The sequence below is a fragment of the Anopheles funestus genome, chromosome 3RL (assembly GCF_943734845.2).
Source record: "Anopheles funestus chromosome 3RL, idAnoFuneDA-416_04, whole genome shotgun sequence".
Lineage (NCBI taxonomy): Eukaryota > Metazoa > Arthropoda > Insecta > Diptera > Culicidae > Anopheles > Anopheles funestus.
Genome location: NC_064599.1, coordinates 6,720,337 through 6,739,782, shown reverse-complemented (window position 1 = coordinate 6,739,782; position 19,446 = coordinate 6,720,337). Strand labels below are relative to the sequence as shown.

The 19,446-nt window shown below is 43.8% G+C and overlaps 6 protein-coding genes across 6 annotated transcripts; 2 read left to right on the top strand and 4 right to left on the bottom strand.

Annotated features, from left to right (window-relative positions):
- Positions 1-421: 421 nt before the first annotated feature.
- LOC125766940 (uncharacterized) lies at positions 422-1,184 on the bottom strand. Its single transcript, XM_049433038.1, has 2 exons — positions 638-1,184; positions 422-564 (listed from the first exon to the last, which is right to left on the bottom strand). Exons 1-2 carry the CDS (start codon positions 1,138-1,140, stop codon positions 438-440), a joined length of 630 nt encoding a protein of 209 aa, XP_049288995.1. The 5' UTR covers positions 1,141-1,184; the 3' UTR covers positions 422-437.
- Positions 1,185-1,222: 38 nt separating this feature from the next.
- LOC125766938 (uncharacterized) lies at positions 1,223-2,025 on the top strand. Its single transcript, XM_049433036.1, has one exon. It carries the CDS (start codon positions 1,305-1,307, stop codon positions 1,788-1,790), a length of 486 nt encoding a protein of 161 aa, XP_049288993.1. The 5' UTR covers positions 1,223-1,304; the 3' UTR covers positions 1,791-2,025.
- A 4-nt stretch (positions 2,026-2,029) lies between these two features.
- On the bottom strand, positions 2,030-4,333 carry LOC125766937 (integrator complex subunit 9). Its single transcript, XM_049433034.1, has 3 exons — positions 4,244-4,333; positions 3,976-4,167; positions 2,030-3,914 (listed from the first exon to the last, which is right to left on the bottom strand). Exons 1-3 carry the CDS (start codon positions 4,250-4,252, stop codon positions 2,124-2,126), a joined length of 1,992 nt encoding a protein of 663 aa, XP_049288991.1. The 5' UTR covers positions 4,253-4,333; the 3' UTR covers positions 2,030-2,123.
- Positions 4,334-4,896: 563 nt separating this feature from the next.
- LOC125766939 (odorant receptor 63a-like) lies at positions 4,897-8,009 on the bottom strand. Its single transcript, XM_049433037.1, has 6 exons — positions 7,601-8,009; positions 7,399-7,537; positions 6,629-7,326; positions 6,433-6,534; positions 6,041-6,196; positions 4,897-5,941 (listed from the first exon to the last, which is right to left on the bottom strand). Exons 1-6 carry the CDS (start codon positions 7,835-7,837, stop codon positions 5,885-5,887), a joined length of 1,389 nt encoding a protein of 462 aa, XP_049288994.1. The 5' UTR covers positions 7,838-8,009; the 3' UTR covers positions 4,897-5,884.
- A 3,733-nt stretch (positions 8,010-11,742) lies between these two features.
- Positions 11,743-14,239, top strand: LOC125772326 (uncharacterized). The gene is made up of 2 exons (XM_049443899.1): positions 11,743-12,213; positions 12,320-14,239. The coding sequence occupies exons 1-2, from the start codon at positions 12,188-12,190 to the stop codon at positions 13,755-13,757; spliced, it is 1,464 nt and encodes a 487-aa protein (XP_049299856.1). The 5' UTR covers positions 11,743-12,187; the 3' UTR covers positions 13,758-14,239.
- A 3,447-nt stretch (positions 14,240-17,686) lies between these two features.
- On the bottom strand, positions 17,687-18,670 carry LOC125772218 (scoloptoxin SSD976-like). The gene is made up of 3 exons (XM_049443683.1): positions 18,652-18,670; positions 18,060-18,576; positions 17,687-17,987 (listed from the first exon to the last, which is right to left on the bottom strand). The coding sequence occupies exons 1-3, from the start codon at positions 18,668-18,670 to the stop codon at positions 17,768-17,770; spliced, it is 756 nt and encodes a 251-aa protein (XP_049299640.1). The 3' UTR covers positions 17,687-17,767.
- Positions 18,671-19,446: the final 776 nt, after the last annotated feature.

Here is a 19,446-nt window from a genome sequence, read left to right as displayed (position 1 = left end):
GAACGGGGATTTTCTATGGATTCTCTCTCTCTCTCTCTCTCTCTTCTTCTCCCTTAACGACCTTACAGGTCATGCCAGTCATCTCTGGCTTACTAGACTTATTTTTACTACGTATCAAGATAATCAGTCCTTGCTACGGAGGGACGGTCCGGATGGGATTTGAACCTGGTCCTGCCGTGTGGACCAGCGCCATTTATCACATACGGGTTAATATACTTAATTTTAATGCAGCAATCTGTAAACTAGTTGTTTTTTTTTAATTAAAAAACAAATTATTCTTAAATGCATTTAAAATTTTATTGAAGGAATCATAATGACTCATGTAAGGGAATTGTCATGATTTAAATTTAAATCATTGGAATTCCAATTTTAACATTTCATTGTTTTTAAACACGTTTGTTATTCTATATACTTTCCCTCATTTATTGGTCGATTGCTCAGTTTCGGTTGGCTAATTTTTTCGGTCTCACATTCAGCTGCATTACTACGCAAAACATTAAACGCTCCTTTACACGACCCGTCATGCGTACCTCCCAAAATGTGCTCCCAGAGCCTGGTAAATATCTGGGAAGCGAGAAAAATGCGTTTGAATAAATTTCTCTCCAAATCGCAATGCACTTCTACTTCGACTACTTACTTCACCAATCCGTCATCAACCAGCGTTGCACCCATCACATACGTCCCGTTCCAAAATGGACACCTGAGCGGTGGACGGAACTTTTGCAGATATTCATTGTACATCGCACCGGATGCCTGCAGCAGTGCACAACCGTCCGTGTTGACGATGTTGCTCAGAAACGGGCGACAGTTGACCGTGGCCCGTATATCGTCACATTGCTTTACTACCACCGACAGCCGATAGGCTGGTACGTTCTCCCGGAAGTGTACCTCTCCGCTCACAACGTAGCTGGTACGGTTGTGTGCCGCTATGCGCATATCCGGCACGTACACGGGTAGATTTTTCTTGCCCGCACACTGTCCGACACGTGTGACGAAAAGCTTTTTCCGTCCGATCGAACCTAACGGGCTGCCCGGTTTCAGTATGGAGAAAATGTCCTGGGCCCCATCTAAGGGGGTGAATAATGTAACCAAGCACAGGTAGAGTACAGCACGGAACACCAAACACGTGCGTTTGACCATGACGATGACCGTGATACAAATGTCCCAAAAGTCGTATCATTTGCTAGAGTATTCTCGTTTTAATCGAATTGCTTAATTATTTTGATTATCTTTCATTATCATCACTCTAACGAGGTTTGGCTTAAATACGAAGTAGTGCAATTATGTGATTCATTGCCGAAATTATGTTGCTTCCGAGCACAACGGAACTGTTCACGGTGGTGGCATTGGTTGGTATACAGCTCACCCACCAGTACTTCTACAATGGCATCAAGTCCGGACTGGAACCCGATCTGAAGCATTCCCTCTTTCTCGATCGCATCGGTCAGTGTCGGTGGCAACGCGATCTGGCAATTTTTCTCGCCGATATGCGACTCGTTCAGCGCAATCACACGCATTACGTGATGAGCGGTGTACTGCGGATTCGGCGTAACATTACCGAACCAACTATGGCTACCGTATCGATTGAAATTTGTCAAAATACAACCCACTGCAGACCGTTTGTCGATCCACCGGTTAACATTGGAGATCTGTGCAAGTTTCTTTGTGAGCAGCGTAACAGTTCGCTGGGTGAAGTGTTAGGACGCAGTGTACCACCCATAGAGTGTCCCTTTACCAAGGGTGTTTATCGGATCAACGATGCACTGCTGGACTACAAACCATTTCGGTAGCAATAGCTTCACCAATAATCGATTGATTTTTAAAGGAAATCTTTCTGTTTCAGATACTTTTCACCGCATGTAAGTAAACTTTGGCGAATAGATTTTGTGGGCGAAAGCGACCAGAAGCGAGTGTTCTGTGTGAGAATCGATCTGTATGTCTACAGCTGGGAAGATATGCTTCCAAGATACTAAAAGGAGGGTGTGCCTTAGGGAGCATGCAAAGAAAATAAACTTGTCATTCTTTCGGGTTTGGTTGAATTCATCAGCGTTTATATTAAGTTCAAATTATAATTAATACAATATATCTATAGCTTATACTATTCGTCCTGACAAATGTTTGTTTTAAAAACTTTGCACACACTGTAGCAACAGATCGCGCAACTTCAATCGAAGGCTCTGCTTTCCACCGCACACAATCTCGGTACTTTTCTCGCTCACCTTGATGACCGTATCTTCGGAGGGTAGAACGAGTGTCACCTCTTCGGCACTACCCTGCTCAACTTTCAGATCCGTAAAACCATCCTGTGCTAGCTTTTTCAGCAACAGATTAATGTCCAACGTTCCCCATTCGTAGCGAACGGTTCGCAGCTGGCTGTACGGTTGCGGTGGACCGGTGGGTTTCGATTTGTGCTCCTCCGCAAGTTCCTCCTTGGTCGGTTCGAGTGGAAGCAGATCGTGAATGTTGTCCTTAACCTGTAGCACACCGGTAACGGTTGAAACGGTAACTCCGGGTTGCACCTCCTGAGGAACAATTGCTTTCGCCATTTTGGGGTTGAGGTATACGCGTCCACGCTTGCGCTTCAACGGTAGCTTAATCACTTCACCTCGCTTAAACTTTATAATCATCTTGTCCGGGATTGGATCAATGACGAGATCCAACTTTTGCGGTGCGATGGCCGGTGGTTGGGTGTAGTTTTCTGGTATTACCAGCACACCCGGTTTCAGCTCCTTTATCAGCTTGTTCGCTTGCTGGAAGTTTAGTGACGTTTCTATCGGACAATAAACTGTCTTTATGGCCAACGGTTGGTACGGGGCGAGTGCTTGCATGTGTGGAAAGTCCGGCTCGGTAAAGATTATGGTATGCAACGGATTTGAACCCCACAGTTCTACGAAATGTACCGCATCGCCGAACCGCAAGCTTGGATGGCCGCAAAACACGACACACGGTTGTCGGAACTCGGTGCTGAAACCTTCCGAATCGATGTGCTTAAAGTGCTTCAGTTTGGCATTTTTCACCAAGCTCGCGTGCGGAAACGGTTCGTCCGGAATGTAGACTTTGTTCTGCTTGGATGTGGAGAGCCACTCGGCTAAGATGTTCGAGTATGCCAGCGAGCTGTCCGCGACGGGTGAGATGAAAAACATCGGTATTTGTGTGAAGCCCTGATTATCCAAACTGACCGAGAGACACTCGAACAAATCGTAAACGACACCGGATGGGTAGCAGGGTATCAGTACCGATCCACCGTTCCGGAGCGTCATCATCACGTTCATGCACAACTCACCCAACATGGCATCGGGATTGACGTGCGGTGCTTGTGTTAGCCCGGTCATAATGACCACATCTGAGTACTTAAGCGCCGTTTGATTGATAGGACGCGGATGTGTGGTAAGCGTGGATGATCCACTGATGTAAGAAATTTTCTCCTGTCCCGATACGATCGTCCAGTTGCTAGATCCAAGACAAAACCCGGAGCTTATCGGGGTCACTTGCAGCGCCCCGAATATGTCCAACTTCTGATCGTACCCTGTCATCCGTACACGTGCCAGACTCCTGTTGACCGCATCCATGCTAAACAGGTGACGCCAATTCTTAGGCTTAAACACATCGTTCAACGGTACCGGCAACTGATGCTGGATTTCTTTCCACATTCTAGCGGTGGTTTCTTTTGGCGATGCCTCGATATACTCCACCAACTCTTCGAGGAAAAATCGACCAATCTGTAGCGTTGGTTCGGTCGCATAAACTGTACCGCAAAAGCCCGTTCCTTCCGTAATGTACGGCAACGCTAGCATGTTCGTGTAGTTGGAGATCAGAATCACATCGATCTCGGAGAAATCGATCAGCTTTTCTAAGGGTGGCACAAACTCCGGTGCTGAATTCACGAACGCACATCCACAGCATTCTTTTATTTCCTGTCGAAGGAAGAGAATGTCAACAACGGAACATCACGCGTGTGCAGCTTCTAATACATACCCCATCCTCCAGCTGTATGTCAGAGTCCCGACAGTTCCAATTCGGCAAACACTGAAACTTGGGACTCTGCACTAGTGGTAACGGTAGAAAATTTAACACCGAATTTATCGACAGACCACAATCCAGCATAATCATCAATCCCTTGTAGCTGAGCACATAGCACGGTTTTGCCGGATCGCCACTTAATGCGTACTGTAAACCGAAGTACAAATATGCAAGAGACAATTATAATTCCAATGTTTATATTGTAACAATGTTGAACACTTACCAGTTTCATCTTAAAAGTGCTAAAATTAAATTTAAAACGGAGCACAAAAATACGCAAGCGATGTGTTGTTTATGCCGGTTGATGTCATGTAAACAAACAGCTGTCAACATCGAACCCGGCAACCAAGATGCCTATAGCTGAGGTGGGGTAATTATTATCCAAGACACAGTGTATACCAGCGTTTACAGTATGACAGTGACACAAATATAACAGAATATGTACAAAAAATGAGGTTGAAAGGAAAGTTTCATTTAAATCAATTGTTAACGCAATCAACACGCGCTTAATATGTGCTTAATCTGTTCAAAGTGTTCTATCTTTTTTTAAATAGCACAAGAGCAATAGATGAACTAATGGTTGGATAACTGCCTTGCGAATTGCTTTCGGCTCATCTTTAAAGAATTTTGAGCTCTTAGATCGCTAGTCAAATAAAGCACTGCATTAACCATCTTTTTCGAAATAGAAATTCTTGTTCTCTTTTCTTGGCTTTTAACGACCTTTCACGCCGGCCATTTCTTTTTTCACGCCGCATTTCTGGCTTACTAGAGTTATTTTTACCACGTAGCCGGATAGTCAGTCCTTGCTACGGGGGGACGGTCCGGATGGGATTTGAACCCGATCCTGCCGTGTGGACCGGCGTCGTTTATCACATGCACCACCGTACCGCCCCCGGAAATTCTTGTTAAATAGATTATTAATACATGTAGATAGATTAAACAAACTAATCCGTATTACAGCTTAAATTTGGTATTGCTCTTACAAAAACGCTCAAAGACAAACCGTTAACGATCGATTAAACAACGTGCGGCAAACAAATCACACACCCAAAGTGGAGCACATTTTATTAAACTTTCTCGTGCACGAAACATAGTCCCTTATTAAAAAGCAAATGCATGAACGGGCCGGGACCATTTAATTGAGCAACTAGCTTGTAATAAGGTGTTTCACTGATGCACTGCCGCGAAATGGACAAACGTCGTGCGTCATCGATACTGTGCGTCACGGCAAAACCAATCACAGTTCCCGCACGGTCACTGCAGAGATAGCTTCGAATCGATCGAACGCACGGTAATGTATCAGCGGACCCGTTTAAGATCTTACCGGCTTAATGTTATTGTTAATTAAAGTGACCTGCAAATAAGGGTCTTCTCCTGTTCCACTTTTTTCCGCCAAAACCCTTTCCGAGTCCCCTTCGGACAGTGTGCACCTGTCCTATCCTGGGGAGCTATCGGAAGCGTATGATCCTGAAATCCAAGCTCCATTCCATTATCAGACCAACGTATATCATTTTGCTACTCTTGTTCTACACAATCGGAACTGGCTAATTGCTGTGCTCAGTATAAGCGGGCGTGTGTGTGTGGGTACCTATCGTTTTGGATGAGTTTGCCAGTGATAAGAAAGCGAAAGTATGTACCAGGCAGCCTTCGACAAATTATCCCACAATGAAGCGACCTCTGCTACCAAAGCGCGTGATGTTGATCGTTACACCGGTAGCTTATCGATTGAGCCACCGTTCGGTGTGGCTGCACTTTGTACCGACACGCTAGAATACCCCCAATATCTGCATCAAACCAGTGTTTGATATGGCGTACCGAACCGTGAAAGGGGCTCGACACGCAGCGCACTGCGGCGATGTTCGACCTACTCCTCAGCTAACGTCTGCAGTACGGTGAAATAGGATGCGGCACTTCGGATTATCTGTTGAAATCAGTCCAAAATGATAAGCACAGGCCACGGTTTGTTTCCCCATGGGAGGCGTGTCGTTGACGTCAGGCGAACGAAGATCGATCTTCTTACCGTGGAGAATGTTTCGAGCGACATCGCGGAAAAGCTCCAGGCACGCATATCGATCTGCCGCTGGCTGTACAGCAACAGGATGTGATGCGTGCTCTTGAAACGTTCTGCACAAAGTTCCCACTGTACGTCATACACCGATAAAGGAAGCTCGGTACTCTTGGAAGAAGAATGAAACGAAATCAAAAAAGTTTGCAAAAAATATCAAAAGCGAGGTAAAATGTTGAATCAAAGACAACGAAGAGTAGCTCAAGAATTGGAACACACTGTTCCCATTCTGTCCACATTGACCTGATTTAAGTAATCGTGCCATCACTACCAACAACAACAGCAAAAAAAACTGGAATGTGAGAAAGATCAACCCCAGAAGAGAACTGCAGGCAAACAAAACGTACCTCGTTCTGGAGCCGCTGTCCGTACCAGCAGAACTGGAACAGCTGGTAGATAGCCGCTATCAGGTAGAGCACCATCAACATCGTTTGTGAATCGCCCTCATCCTTCCGGTCCGGTGTGCGAAAATATGAAACAAAAAAAGCCATCATCGTTCGTGCTGGACTGACTCATCACCTACCAGCTCGGGGCACCACTAACCGCATGCATACTGGCCGCAAACGCAATAACACAGATGATCGAAGTACTGGTGAACAATTGCACCAGCAGAACTGGTGAGAATATCTCGTTAATCCTTTCAATTAATCTACAAGAACATAGGCAACGATTAGCTACCGAACGCCATCTAGTGAGGAAGGTTAGAAATAAGCTACTTAACTGCATCGTCCGTATGTGGTGCAATATACATTCCCGCTGAAAGAACGCTCGTTCAGTGTGGGTAAGGTCCGGGTTCGCCGTTTCATGCATTAAATCTCTCAACAAACGCATTAGCGACGCGGCGTACAGTACCATCACGACGTACAACCCATCGAACGCAACTACGCCGGCCCAGGTCGTATAGCCGGACAAGGATTCCGAACAGAACAGCAACTCAAACAGTGGTGAGCGCCGTTTGATTGGCTCAAGAAATGGATAATATGTGTTGTAAACTATATCAAAACAGAAGAGTTTTACTGTGATGGAAGATTTCTTTAAGGAAAAGATCACGATCGTACCGAAGCTCCTGTTGTACGCATTACCCTGGAATTGGTTGTACAGATTGCTGCAGGCCGGTATGATCGAATAGTTAGAAGCCACCAGCCCAACCACCAGTGTGTAGAAGCGTAAATTCAGCTGCACTTCCTTCCACTGTCCCAACAGCAGCTTGTGAATGTGGGCAAAAACCGTTCCCCTGTCCGCTGTCAAACAAAAACACACACCCCGGACATGAATCATAGATCGCAATAGACGAGATAAACAGATCGGTTTACTTTTGCGCAAAAATCTTATCTTCTTGAGAAAGGTGGCATCTTCCAGTGCCTGCCAAAGCTGCTTAATCTCTTCTTCGTAGGCATGCAGGCGCATCACCTTAATGCCGGTTGTCGTGATGCTGACAAAGCTACAGAGACCCTGTTCGAGATACGAAATACAAGTAAGATCCAACAGTAAGCGAAACTACACTCTTCCCCTTACCTGTACGACCAAACTTAAGTTGCCCAAGTTGCGAAAGAAGAACTCCGTTTGCAGATAGATGTTGAGCCAATGCATCAGCAGCATAAAGTAGTACAACCGTCTGTACCATTGGTTGCGTATCGTAACGTACTGGCCAGGCCAGACACCCATCGTAGTGGCCATTGTCCGCAACCAGTACGAGCTGCGTTGGACGAGCTCGATAAAATCATCCTCCGGTTGATAGTGATTCGTGTCCATGCCTTTAAAGAAAACGTCGTGCCTTTTGGAACGTTTCCGTCAATACTAAGAAAATGCATCCTTTGTAAGTTGATTTTGTACAAAATGGATTTTCCTTAATTACAAAAAGGTCTTTTAAATTCTGTTTCATGAATGTCCTTCACACTCTTCAAAGATATCAGTGTAGAGCATTAATACTGCAATATACTCATTATCAAAGACCTCATAAAAGGGAGGAAAGGAGTTGCAAGTGATAAAAAGACTCGTGAGAAAGAAGCCAGATTTATGTCGACAACAAAAAAAAAAATAAAAAAATACTCTTATTTCGACTTGACGAATAAAGGAACAATTTAATTTTCAAATAAAACATAAAAAATTATAAATAGGGTAAAAAGAAAGAATAATAAAATGATAGAGAATACATAGTAATAGCAAATATTATGTTAGTTTTTTGATAAAGTATGTCATATCTAAGAAAAACAACGACTTCCAAATCGAATGTCACCAATTGGTGAATAATTTAAGGTTACTGAGCTCATCGTACTTAATCATACTCTAAATATTTCCATGATCACCACACACTTCTAGCTGTCCAGATCCTAGCCTTCTCGCATAAAATCACCGCGACCAAACTTTGGATACGCACAATCACCAGCAGGGCAAACATTCCACCCACAATTTCATTCATAATCGTAGCAGTTCCGGTTTCAAACCTCCACCACAAACCGTGGTGTGTCAACAGAATGCATCGAAGCTTACCGAAGTGTCGAACCAAACGAGAGTGTCGGTCCGATTAGTGCTATGGGCACTTGGGAAATTCACGGGTCGTGCATTTGCTGATGGACGGTGAGGATCGGATGACGTCTGTCGGCCATTGTGGTATCTGCAACCAAACCCCCAAAAATGACCCCATCCAAGGCGCGTGGCACTTGAACCAAATTAAAAATAACTGGTGATGGTTGTCACTCACTCATTTGCGTCAATCCATTCCACGGACGTATGGGCCGGTGAGTAAGATTTGTAAGAATCATATCGTAAGCTTTTGGGTAAACTTCCTACAGGAACTTTACTCATGCACTCATCATCAGTGTGAAAGCATGGGTAATTCTATTCCCCTACAAATGGGTGAGAACGAACCCATTTTGCCATTTGTTCCCAGGCAAAGTTGTGAACTGCACAACATAAGATGATACTTTAGTCATCAAAAGAAAACACCGGCCTTTCCCTTAACGATTTACTAGCAAATAGGGTATTATTTTATTCACACTTGGTAGCAGTTGAGAGCGTAAAGATGAGTTCCGGGTATTACTTTCGCACCTCAATTGTTCGATTAGAAGTGTGATGTACCCTGGTAACTGCCTTTACTGCAATAATTGGTGATAATCAATTTTATCAACATTGGTACTACTATTAGTAAATCAAATAGACGCACAGACGGTTGCAATAAAAATATGTTTATTGTGATATATAGAACAAGAATTATTAGAACATAAATTTTTATCGATCTTCCTTGAAGGGGAGAATATCAGTTATCAAATCATTTGTACAGTAATTCTTAAGTACAATTTTTATTTTCTCTATTCTTATATTTACTCTATCTTCTTCAGAAGGAAAGCCTTAGATTACATGTTTAACATAACATATATAATTTACTGTAAAAAGATCTTTCTTGCAAGATGTTCATATGCTCTCTAAATATTAAATATCATTTATTGAGCTCAATCAAAGAGTTACCATCGCTTAAAAGTTGAAACAATCCACCTGTCCCTGTCCAATCTGCATCAGCTATCTGTCATCTCGACTATCAACTGACACAATCTCCGTTGGCACAAAATTGCAAAACATTTGTTATGCTAAAACGATAAAGCCCCAGGAGAACCTTCACATCTTCGGACACTCTCGTTCACCGATAAGAATTCGGGACGTAATGCTTACCGTGTAGGTATGTAACATTCAGCACGAGCCATCGCGAGCCACCTGCGATAACATTGATCGAATACATTTGCGATCACTTATGTCACTGTCACAGAGATGGGGAACCATGGAAAACCTTTGCTCCTCAGACCATCGGCTGAGCGCCGGTCGATGGCGTGCTCCTATAGCCGTTGTCTGTCAGCGGACTTCAGCGGAAGGTTGAACACGCGTAATTTCACACACGGTCAATTACCACACACGGACCGGATTCTTCATCCGTATCGGTCCCTTTTTATCCACTGCTCCAAGTGTGGTCTGCATAAATAATCAAACGTCCTTCCCATTTCGCAAGCGGTCAAAGTACACACAATCTGATTGTTGGACTACCGCCGTGCCGGGATGGCCCGTGTGACGTTCGTACGCTCGTTCTTATCGTGCAATTCTGGTACCGTGAATAGTGCTTCATCGACAACAGCGTCAATTGTCTAATTGGCCTTGCTGTGGCTTATTACTTTGCAGCACTCCTCCCCAAGTGCTGGTCTGATTTGCTCGTCAGACAGCCCAAAATATATCCTTCATGATTGGGTTTCTCCACACGTGCAACAAGTCGAAAGGGAATAGGGAATTCATTCATGTCCCTTACTCGGTAATGCAAATTGCTCTCGACGGCGTAGCTAATGGGTCCTGAGGTGAAAATCGACACACACAAATGTGGTTCATTACGGGCGGCTGGCATGGCCTAGTGCGCCGCAATCGAACAACATTATTACGCGTCAGACACATGTGCGCTCAATTAACACCTTTCTTCGTAGGTGGAATGAAGAAATGGGGTGTTGCTTTTTGTTTTTTATTTGGAATAATTTTTTGACTTCGTTCGAGGTTTTTCGACGTTGTGACACATTTCGTTCTGACCAAAGGCAGAATATTTCCCTGATATATATTACGCTGTATATGCTGTATAATACTACGAACAAGTGCTTTATATTGACTGAAAATTCAAATTATACTTCAAAATCTATAATACACACATTTTCTATTATTTGCTATAAATTGCGATTTTTCCTATAAAATTGAAATTTGAAATATCTTCAACAAATACTTTTTGAGCTTATCCGTTGCTGACCCTTTTCAAACTATAACTTGAGCAACAATAGAATACAGATAGATAGCTATTAACTAAAATAGTAGACGGAAGTAAATAGAAATACATAGAACATGACTAAAATATTTGAATACCAGCATAGAACTCATGACAGTTCAAAAGTACTAAGATACAATTATTGCAAATATTTCATTAGGAAAATATATTAATTGGAAAAAATCATTTAAAATAAGTTTAAGAAAACCAACTGTCCTCGTTTAAAGCATGCCTTCAATCACAAATAGTTTTGTTCATTTAAATTACTATTTTGAATATTATTTCGTTCCCTTCATGCGACTCAAAATAAAAATTCATGCGCATAAAATCACATCACTCCATCGTGTAGATAAAATTCACCTACGCGCACATAAAGTGTCAAGATTATTTTGCGCTTCCATTCGGGAACGCGCCGTGAAGACATCCGTCTAGGGGCGGTCTAATGCTTCCCAAGATTACTAAGAAAACAAACCTCCGGTTACTCATCAACATCTTCGTGTTATCGTCCCCTCCCCTCCCCTCGGACCGTGCGCATCTATCTAAGCAATACTCACCCAGGGAGCCACCCCAAAAAAAAAACAAAAGCCAGAGAGAACATCCTGGCCAGCGTTCCGATTGGCGCACCGCCTGCAAACCACACAACGGGTTGGGTCTTCGAATCGGTTCGGCTACACGAGCTCCTTATCATCGGCATCGACATTCGTCGGCGGAAGGGTTTCGCAACACTAAACCTATGACAAACCGGCAAGCAAATGGTGAAAAAACAATGTGTACCGCATGGTGAGGTAAGATGAGATGGAAAGCTCACGCGTGAGATGAGAACGTACGGCGCACCGGTTACGCGCGCGATGCGTTTATAAAAGCGTTCCATCGCCAGCCTATCGACTCAGTCGCTGTGCGAATCTTCAGCTGGTCTGAGAGATTAACGGTTGTCGGAGGTGTGAAGGTGCGAATCGAACGATCATCGCGAAACGCAAATGTGTAATCAACGCTAGAAGCAACGATTGTGACGGTGAGATCAATCCGGTGGCAACAAAGTGCCCATGTTTCAAACGTGCATTGTAATGAGGACAAATAACTGCAATGAATGGTTAAGAATAAAACGGTTTCTGTGTTGCTATAAAAGCTAAGTGAAGCGTTGTGCTATAAAAGCTGTGCTACTGTTATACTCAACGAAAAGCATACTGTATAAACCACCGAGTGTTGTTAAGTAAAAGTGTTCCCGAAAATAAAAGGACTCAATTCCGTCTGCAGCTGGTCTCAGCGGATCCTTGTGCTGCTGTGTGTATGTGCTGGCGCAGCAAAGACAGCCTTCGAAAATGCACTTCGGTTTGGCGGATGCATCGTAAGTTCGTTATGGCAAAGAAGCCACTTCGTGCCATACACTTCGTGATCTTAATTTCTATCCTTCCTCTTCTTGTGGCGCTTCTTGTGGATCTTTTCGTTTACAGTGTGTGGCTAGTGTTGATCGCGGTGCGATTACAGCTGTGCAACTGCTCGAAGTACACCTGCACGATCAGTTCGGATGGGTTTTGCATCTTCCAGGGCGTACACATCGAAAGTCCGGAGCAGGCGGCGAATGTACAGCTGGAACCGCCGGCCGGTGCGACGGTCGATGTGACGCGTGTCAAGTTCCGTGAGTCGAGCATGTACATGCTGCCGCCCGGTATGTACGGTGCCTTTCGCAATCTGCAGGAACTGCGCGTCTGGTGGATGCATCTGCACAGTATTCACATCGATCCACGGTTACTATCGCTGGACGCGGAGAAGAATCGCATCAGTAGCATTACGACCGATCCCGGCACGGTACCGTTGCTGCGCAAGCTCGAACTCAACCTGAATCGGCTGCGCAACATTGACAACATCTCCGTGTTTGAAAATCTCGAAGTACTGCTACTGTCACACAACGATCTCCGCACGCTGGATCTGTGCGTGTTCCAGCGGATGTCCAAGTTGCGGCACCTGGATCTTTCCAGCAACAACATCGCACTGGTGCGGAGTTCCATCGCGACGGAGAAGCTTACCTCGCTGACAGTATTATATCTGAACGATAATCGACTTACCTACCTGGATCTGAGCGTGCTCCGTTCGTTTCCAGCACTGGAAAAGGTACATCTCGGCAATAATGCGCTCGTTTACGTGGACCATGTATCACAGCCGACTACGTTACCCCGACTGCGCACATTTCACGTGCATGGCAATGACTGGCACTGTGAAGCACTTACCGAGCTGATCGGTCAGCTAAAGAAGACCAGTGTGCAGGAATTCAAGGCATACAGCGAGCTCAACTGCAAGGAGCGCCTGATCGAGGGTGTATGCTGTACCGAAAACAAACCCTTTGCGCTGTTGCGCAAATCGAACCAACATCTCGCCAGCTACGCAACCGAACTCAACGGGCACACGCGTCATCTGATGCGTGAGTTGCAGCACACGCGCCACGAGGTGGCCCGGCTGATCGCGAACGATAACTACACGCAGGTTTCGCTGCAGAACATCGGTGACGAGGTGGAGGAGCTACGTAATCAACTGACAGATGCGCTGGTCGCACCAGACCCCGTGACCGGACGTCCAGTAAAACCAACCACCGCTAGCCGAACCTTACCGGACGGTAGTTCCATCAATCCCGAGCGGCTTGTCGCGGAGGTGGCAAAATTACGGCTCGACTTCCAGAAGATGGCAAACGAGAATCAAACACTTCGCCAGAAGTTGCGCCAGTATGACAAGCTGCGGCAGGAGGTGGAAGTGTTACGGACCGACAACAACGATGCGAAACTAGAGCGACAGCTTATGAAGGAAGAGAACGCACTGCTCCGGCAGGATCTTCACCAGCTGGAGCAAAAGTTACTGGAGCTGCAAAAGCAGCTGTTTAGCCGTGGTGCGACCGTCTGACGGCAACTATCCGGTCCGTATCGTGTAGAATTGATCTGAGCGCACGTGTCCATGCGTACGCCATTTATCTCTCACAATATTCTCTCTACTAAAACGCTTAGTGTAGTTTCCCCTCTTCATTTCTCTCGCTCTCTCTCTCTCGTGCTCCTCCTATTAGATCTATTAGACGCGCTCGATCTCACTCTTTTTATGGCTGGATGGGAGTGAGTGAAAGCGAAACGAGAGAAAGAAAGAGAGAGAGGGAGACAGAAACAGTGTGCAGAAAGGAAGCTTCTCTTGCAGACAGGTGTAACGCACCTTGGTTTGTGGATCTACTATTACACTACCTTAGTAATCGTAGGACAAAACACTGTCCGAATCGTACCAAAGATCACTCAATCTACATTAGTATATCATTAGCTATGAGATCCCTTCAGCTTTCGGTAGCAGCAACAAGAAGAAAAAAAAGAAACAAAAGAAAAAGACATAAGAAGCTGTTAGTAGTGACGTACCTATCCATATGATCGTTGTCCATAAATGTATGTGCTCTTGAGTGTGTTAGTGTATCTCTACTAGCGCCACAACAAGGAAGTAACTGTGAATTAGCTCAAATACGCTACCTCAAGCAAAGTCGCAAGTAAAGCGAATAGAAAAAGATTTAAAAAAAACAAACACACACAAACCACGGTGCCCTCTTTCGATGGAACGTTCGTTTTCTTTGCGCTCTCTGCTAGTTCCATGCGAATCTGAGGCGTAAACGCGTGTCACAAAACAAAAACAATGGCAAACTGCTACTCCCTGCTAGACGTCACTTTCGTTGCGTCACTTATGCGCCATCCTGAGGCACACGTGATCGAGTTGTGATGGTGATCAATGGTAAAAGGTGCAATGGTCAGACAGCGTCAGCCATTAGAGGTTTTGTGCTGGTGTGCGTGTGTTGCATTATTTGCTGCCGTTCCGTATGTACACCGTTCACAATCCCGATCATCGTTTGTAATCATCCATATGGCTGTCCAAAACAAACTTCCCTTTTTATTCTACTCCCGTGCACGCGTATATTTCTTTCGTTTCATTTTGTATCGACGGGTCGATGCAATGCTAGAAAGGATTTATTTATTAAGCTTATTACCGAATGTTAAGTAGCAGCTTAAGAGACGTTCACCGTACGGAGAAAGCGATCAATTAAATAATTGCCCTCGGTGAGTTCCAACTCACCTAATTCCCTAACTATTTATTAAACATTTACGAAAATAAAACAAGCACCCTTTAATTAACCACTTTTGCCCGGAACTACTCATCATTCCGTGTGCTGCAAATGGTGTGATTGGTTGGGACGCGCACGGTGATTATATGCTTAAGCTTAATGACTCGAATTATGCGAAATAAATTTACTGTATTTGCAGCTTAATGTTACGAAAGGAATCCTAAACCCTTAAAGTCTTACTACGCCAGCGAACTCCCTCTGACACCGCGCTGCCATTTTGTAGCATGTATTGTATTTAGTGTGTAATGAACGAAATTGAATAAAATTAGAAGTTGCAAACTGGAGAGACTCTTTTTTTATTGACCCACAATTTCAACTTTCGATCTGGAAAGAAACCTACTCGTACATCCATCGTAGTATGCGGTGACGTTTAATGACAGGCAAAATTTTAGTAATTTCTTCCACTTGTTGACGCAGGACACAAAAAAATGGTTTTAATTTTACATCAAATAGCTCAAGGTTCCGTAAGTAGCAAAATTATCTCGAAAAGATAATTTTCTTTTTCATAATCTTTACCTTTCTTCTTTCAGTTAGGATGGGTGTGCTTTGTCTACAACACGGTTTTTGCTGCACTGTTACGACTTATCGAATTGTTGAACGATTATCTTTGCTGCCTGTTGAACGCACTGATGATTGTGATGTACCTGTTCGTTTTCGGCGTAATACTGTTGCTGAATATGTCTGTAGAGATATGCCGATTTCTATTGCATTAGTGTTTAATTAAATGTGAAAACAGTAATTTGTCGTAGAAATGGAACTTTTGACCTTTTGTGTTGAAAAAATGTGCCAAATGTTTTAATTTTTGTACAAACCACCATGCGTCTCCATTACGTATGATATCCTTTGTACTTATTATTTTTATCGGAAAATTTCAATGTTCACTTTCAACCAGTAATGAAAAAGAAAAATAACGCAGCTACAGCTCCAATTTACCATCACCAATCACAACTGTTCACTACGTGATCGATGACGCTGCGCCGTATATATCAGCGCAGCGGTATCAGTGTTTCGCATCGCATCCCCCAATGGCATCGGCTAAAGTTCGCCCATAGACCCATCGGAGCTGCGGCGCCAGTGCGAGTCCTCGCGTGGATCACATGCGCAGTCCTCCTACAAGCAGCCCCGATGCGTGAACAGCGTGCCCCGAAAGCCGTTGCGCTTGCTTGCCATTACAGTGTAAACTATGCGATGCCGCTTCGCTAAACGGCTGATAATGAAGGTGTGAGGATGTGGAAAGTGCAAATCACACAAGATTACATATATTCCAATTGGCCATCAATCGGAAAGTCACACATAAAGAACGATTGCGTTTCGTTTGAACATTCTCCGAATGATCCTTCGGGTTGATAATCGTTGGGGCGTGTCGCAAGGAGGAGAAGGTAGTCCACGGGAAGGCACGTTATTTGTTTGCAAACGTCAAGCTGAACTATTCTGCTCTCTCGCTCTCTCGATCAACCCTTCGAAGACGGGTCAGTGCATCCCGTTGTTTACCTAGGCGCGTCATCGTTACGAGCGCACCCGGGAACGCTAGCCTACAAACCGTTCCGCTCGCAATTAGCTGAAAGCAATGTAATTGGCATGTAATTATGATGAATTATTAAATCATCCTGGTTGCACCTTCGCTCTGTTCAGAGCCACACTTATCAGTGCAGCGCATCGGGGCCCGTACCTTACAGAGCGAGGGAAAGTGAAGCGCTTCGAAAGTGTGACGGGAAGCCCGTGCAATAAGTTTTGCCCAAATGGGGCTTCCGTTAACCAGGGGGGCGGCGGGTGTAATAAACAAAATACAAACAGAATGTGATGGCGGGGGGTTGTATTTCGCCTTGTGGGAGATCGTTGCACGTAAAGAAATCAAGCAAAGGTAGGCAAATCCCGACGGATAGGGAAAGAAAGTTGCATCAGATTGTTTTGCTCGGTTGGTCAATCCTTTTGGAAGCAACAGGCAAAGCCGCGTGCAGTTAAATAACTTAAAGGGATTAATTACGTTGCAAAACGGGCATTAAACTAGCTACTGTTTTGTGGTAATAGTGAAGAAAACCCCCTACCAAGATGGCCATTTTATTTATTATATTACTTCAATTACGTATTAATTGTGTTTATGTTTTATAATTGAATGATATTATATTTTATCGCTCTAAAAACTGTTCATTACATCTTTAAATGAGCAAAGATGTTGAGATTTACAAAGATGTACAAGAGTTACATGTAATTTTAGTTCACATTTTACTTACGTGCTTTATAGCTCCATTTTATTTACGATTGCTTGAGCGCGGCTACTAGCGCCATCTGTTGCAAATTTGTATTACTACAAATTTAAAATTAATTTATAGCAATTGTGCATTTGTGTGTGATTAAAAAATGCATTGTTTTTCTTTACTGCACCCGATGAAAATTAAATAACAATTAAGGCAATTGTTACTTTAAACCTTTTTTTATATTTTATAAAGGCTCTACAAAATGGAAAACTTGCAAATCATTTTAAAATTAATAAGCGGTTATTAAATGAAACTTTTGCTCCGTGAACAGTAGTTATTGTAATGATTTAACTGTTCGGCAAAGTGTATAAGAATGTCTTAAAGAATGCCTAAATTGCTTTAGTTATTTAAATGATATTGTTTCATTTAGATAAACTTTTTTTTGATAATAAAAGTTATAAATCGTCATCTTGTCACCCTGACAAACGCGGCTTAAACTTTCAGATTTGTATTGGTTTTTGATGTTCACAGAAATCATATACTACAACACGATCGGTTATGAACAAATAGATTCACGTCCTACAAAGTCCGGGATAGTTAGGATTCATGCCAGCCTGACACTGGGAACCAGCTCTACCCATCGTGTACACCTGCTGACTAATGATGTTATTGTAGGAGTAGTTGCACACGAAGTACACCTTCGTTGCACTTCCTTCACTCCAGTTTTGCATCGCACATCCTACCTTCCAGGTGCGATCGTTCACTAGCATTGTAAAGTGACCGATGGTTTTGCTAAAAATAAAAACCAAAATAAATCATAATTCACTCATTGAAACAACGAAAAAAGGTATCCAACCAACTTACACCTGCGAACGTGGAAACGCCTGAATGTAGGCAGGTTTGGTGTATTTGTACTCTTTCCACCAACCGGCAACGAAACGTGTTATCAAATCGGTCACGGTGTACGTCAATGGTTCGTAAAACTTGATCAGTGCTAAGTTCTGGCCGGAGGTGAGAAATTGCGGTGTATTGCGACATCGGTCGTGAGCAAACACACACGACCGTGCATTGTTAGCCGCCTGGGCTGCCAGCTCGTCGTCCCAAACCATCGTGTACATGTGTGTGGCCGGCCCGAGAGGAAACTGATAGCCGGAAGCTACCCGCGATCGGTAGTAATTGTGCAGATGAAGGATGTGTGCCTGGACGGTAGGTGTCATCAGTACGACACTGGGCGATTTTCCATAGCAAAAAGGTCCTCCAGAAAGAGGTGGTGGATTGCAGCCAACGTTTGGTCCACCGTGCGGACAAAGGCTTGGTGAGCAGTAGTAGTTGGGCCCGTAACAACTGACAACCGTTATGGCAACGGTTATGGAGATGAATGCTGCATGGAAAGTTTTTAGGAAATTTATAGACAATTTCAATTTCTGCACATTCTTTTAACAAATAAAATACGTACCAAAGATATAGCGATGCATTTTTTTTTTCTAAAAGAGTTGATGAAATCGTCAAGATTCTGTTAAAGCAACAAGAGTTTTAATGATTTTTCATAAGTTTCAACAAAGATTAAAAAGCCTAAAAAAATTGACGAATTTAACGAGGTTCCTCGCTTATGCTAGCAAAATGACTTGAAATTTTTACATCACTTAATTAACCAAACGTTACCAAACTGTTCACCTATTTCAAGTTATTCATACAAACTAGTTTTTGGATCGATAATTAGCCTGATAAACACCTTCACACCATATCAATTAACATCAGTCCATCATATCACCTACGGTCAACCATCCGATTCCCGATCTAATTACACTTAAATAATGATGCGAACCAGTACCGAAACGTACCAAGCTTCAGCGCCTCGATACACGTGCACTGCTGTTATGTTCCACTTTCTGCACACTCTTCCCTGTGTACCCCAAAAACAAACTGCCAAAACACAGCACAAATTAAGCCACTAAAGAAAAACTCCAACTTTCTTTCTTCGCACAATAACGTACAGCAAAGACAGCGAGCGCTAAACTGCGACTAAAGCTGATCGTATGATCCGACTCGATCGCCAAATGCCGAATGAGTGTGATCGCTAATCGTCACAAGGCTGGTTGGGTCGGCCGGAAGAAAACCCTCCGACTAGCGTGCGAACCTTGCCGTTGTTCCCCACCGAACACCGGTTTTATTTTGCCAAAAAAAGAAGAAACAAAAAACAAAACACAGACACACCAAAAGACATCATCTTTGGAACCGTTCGCGATCAATT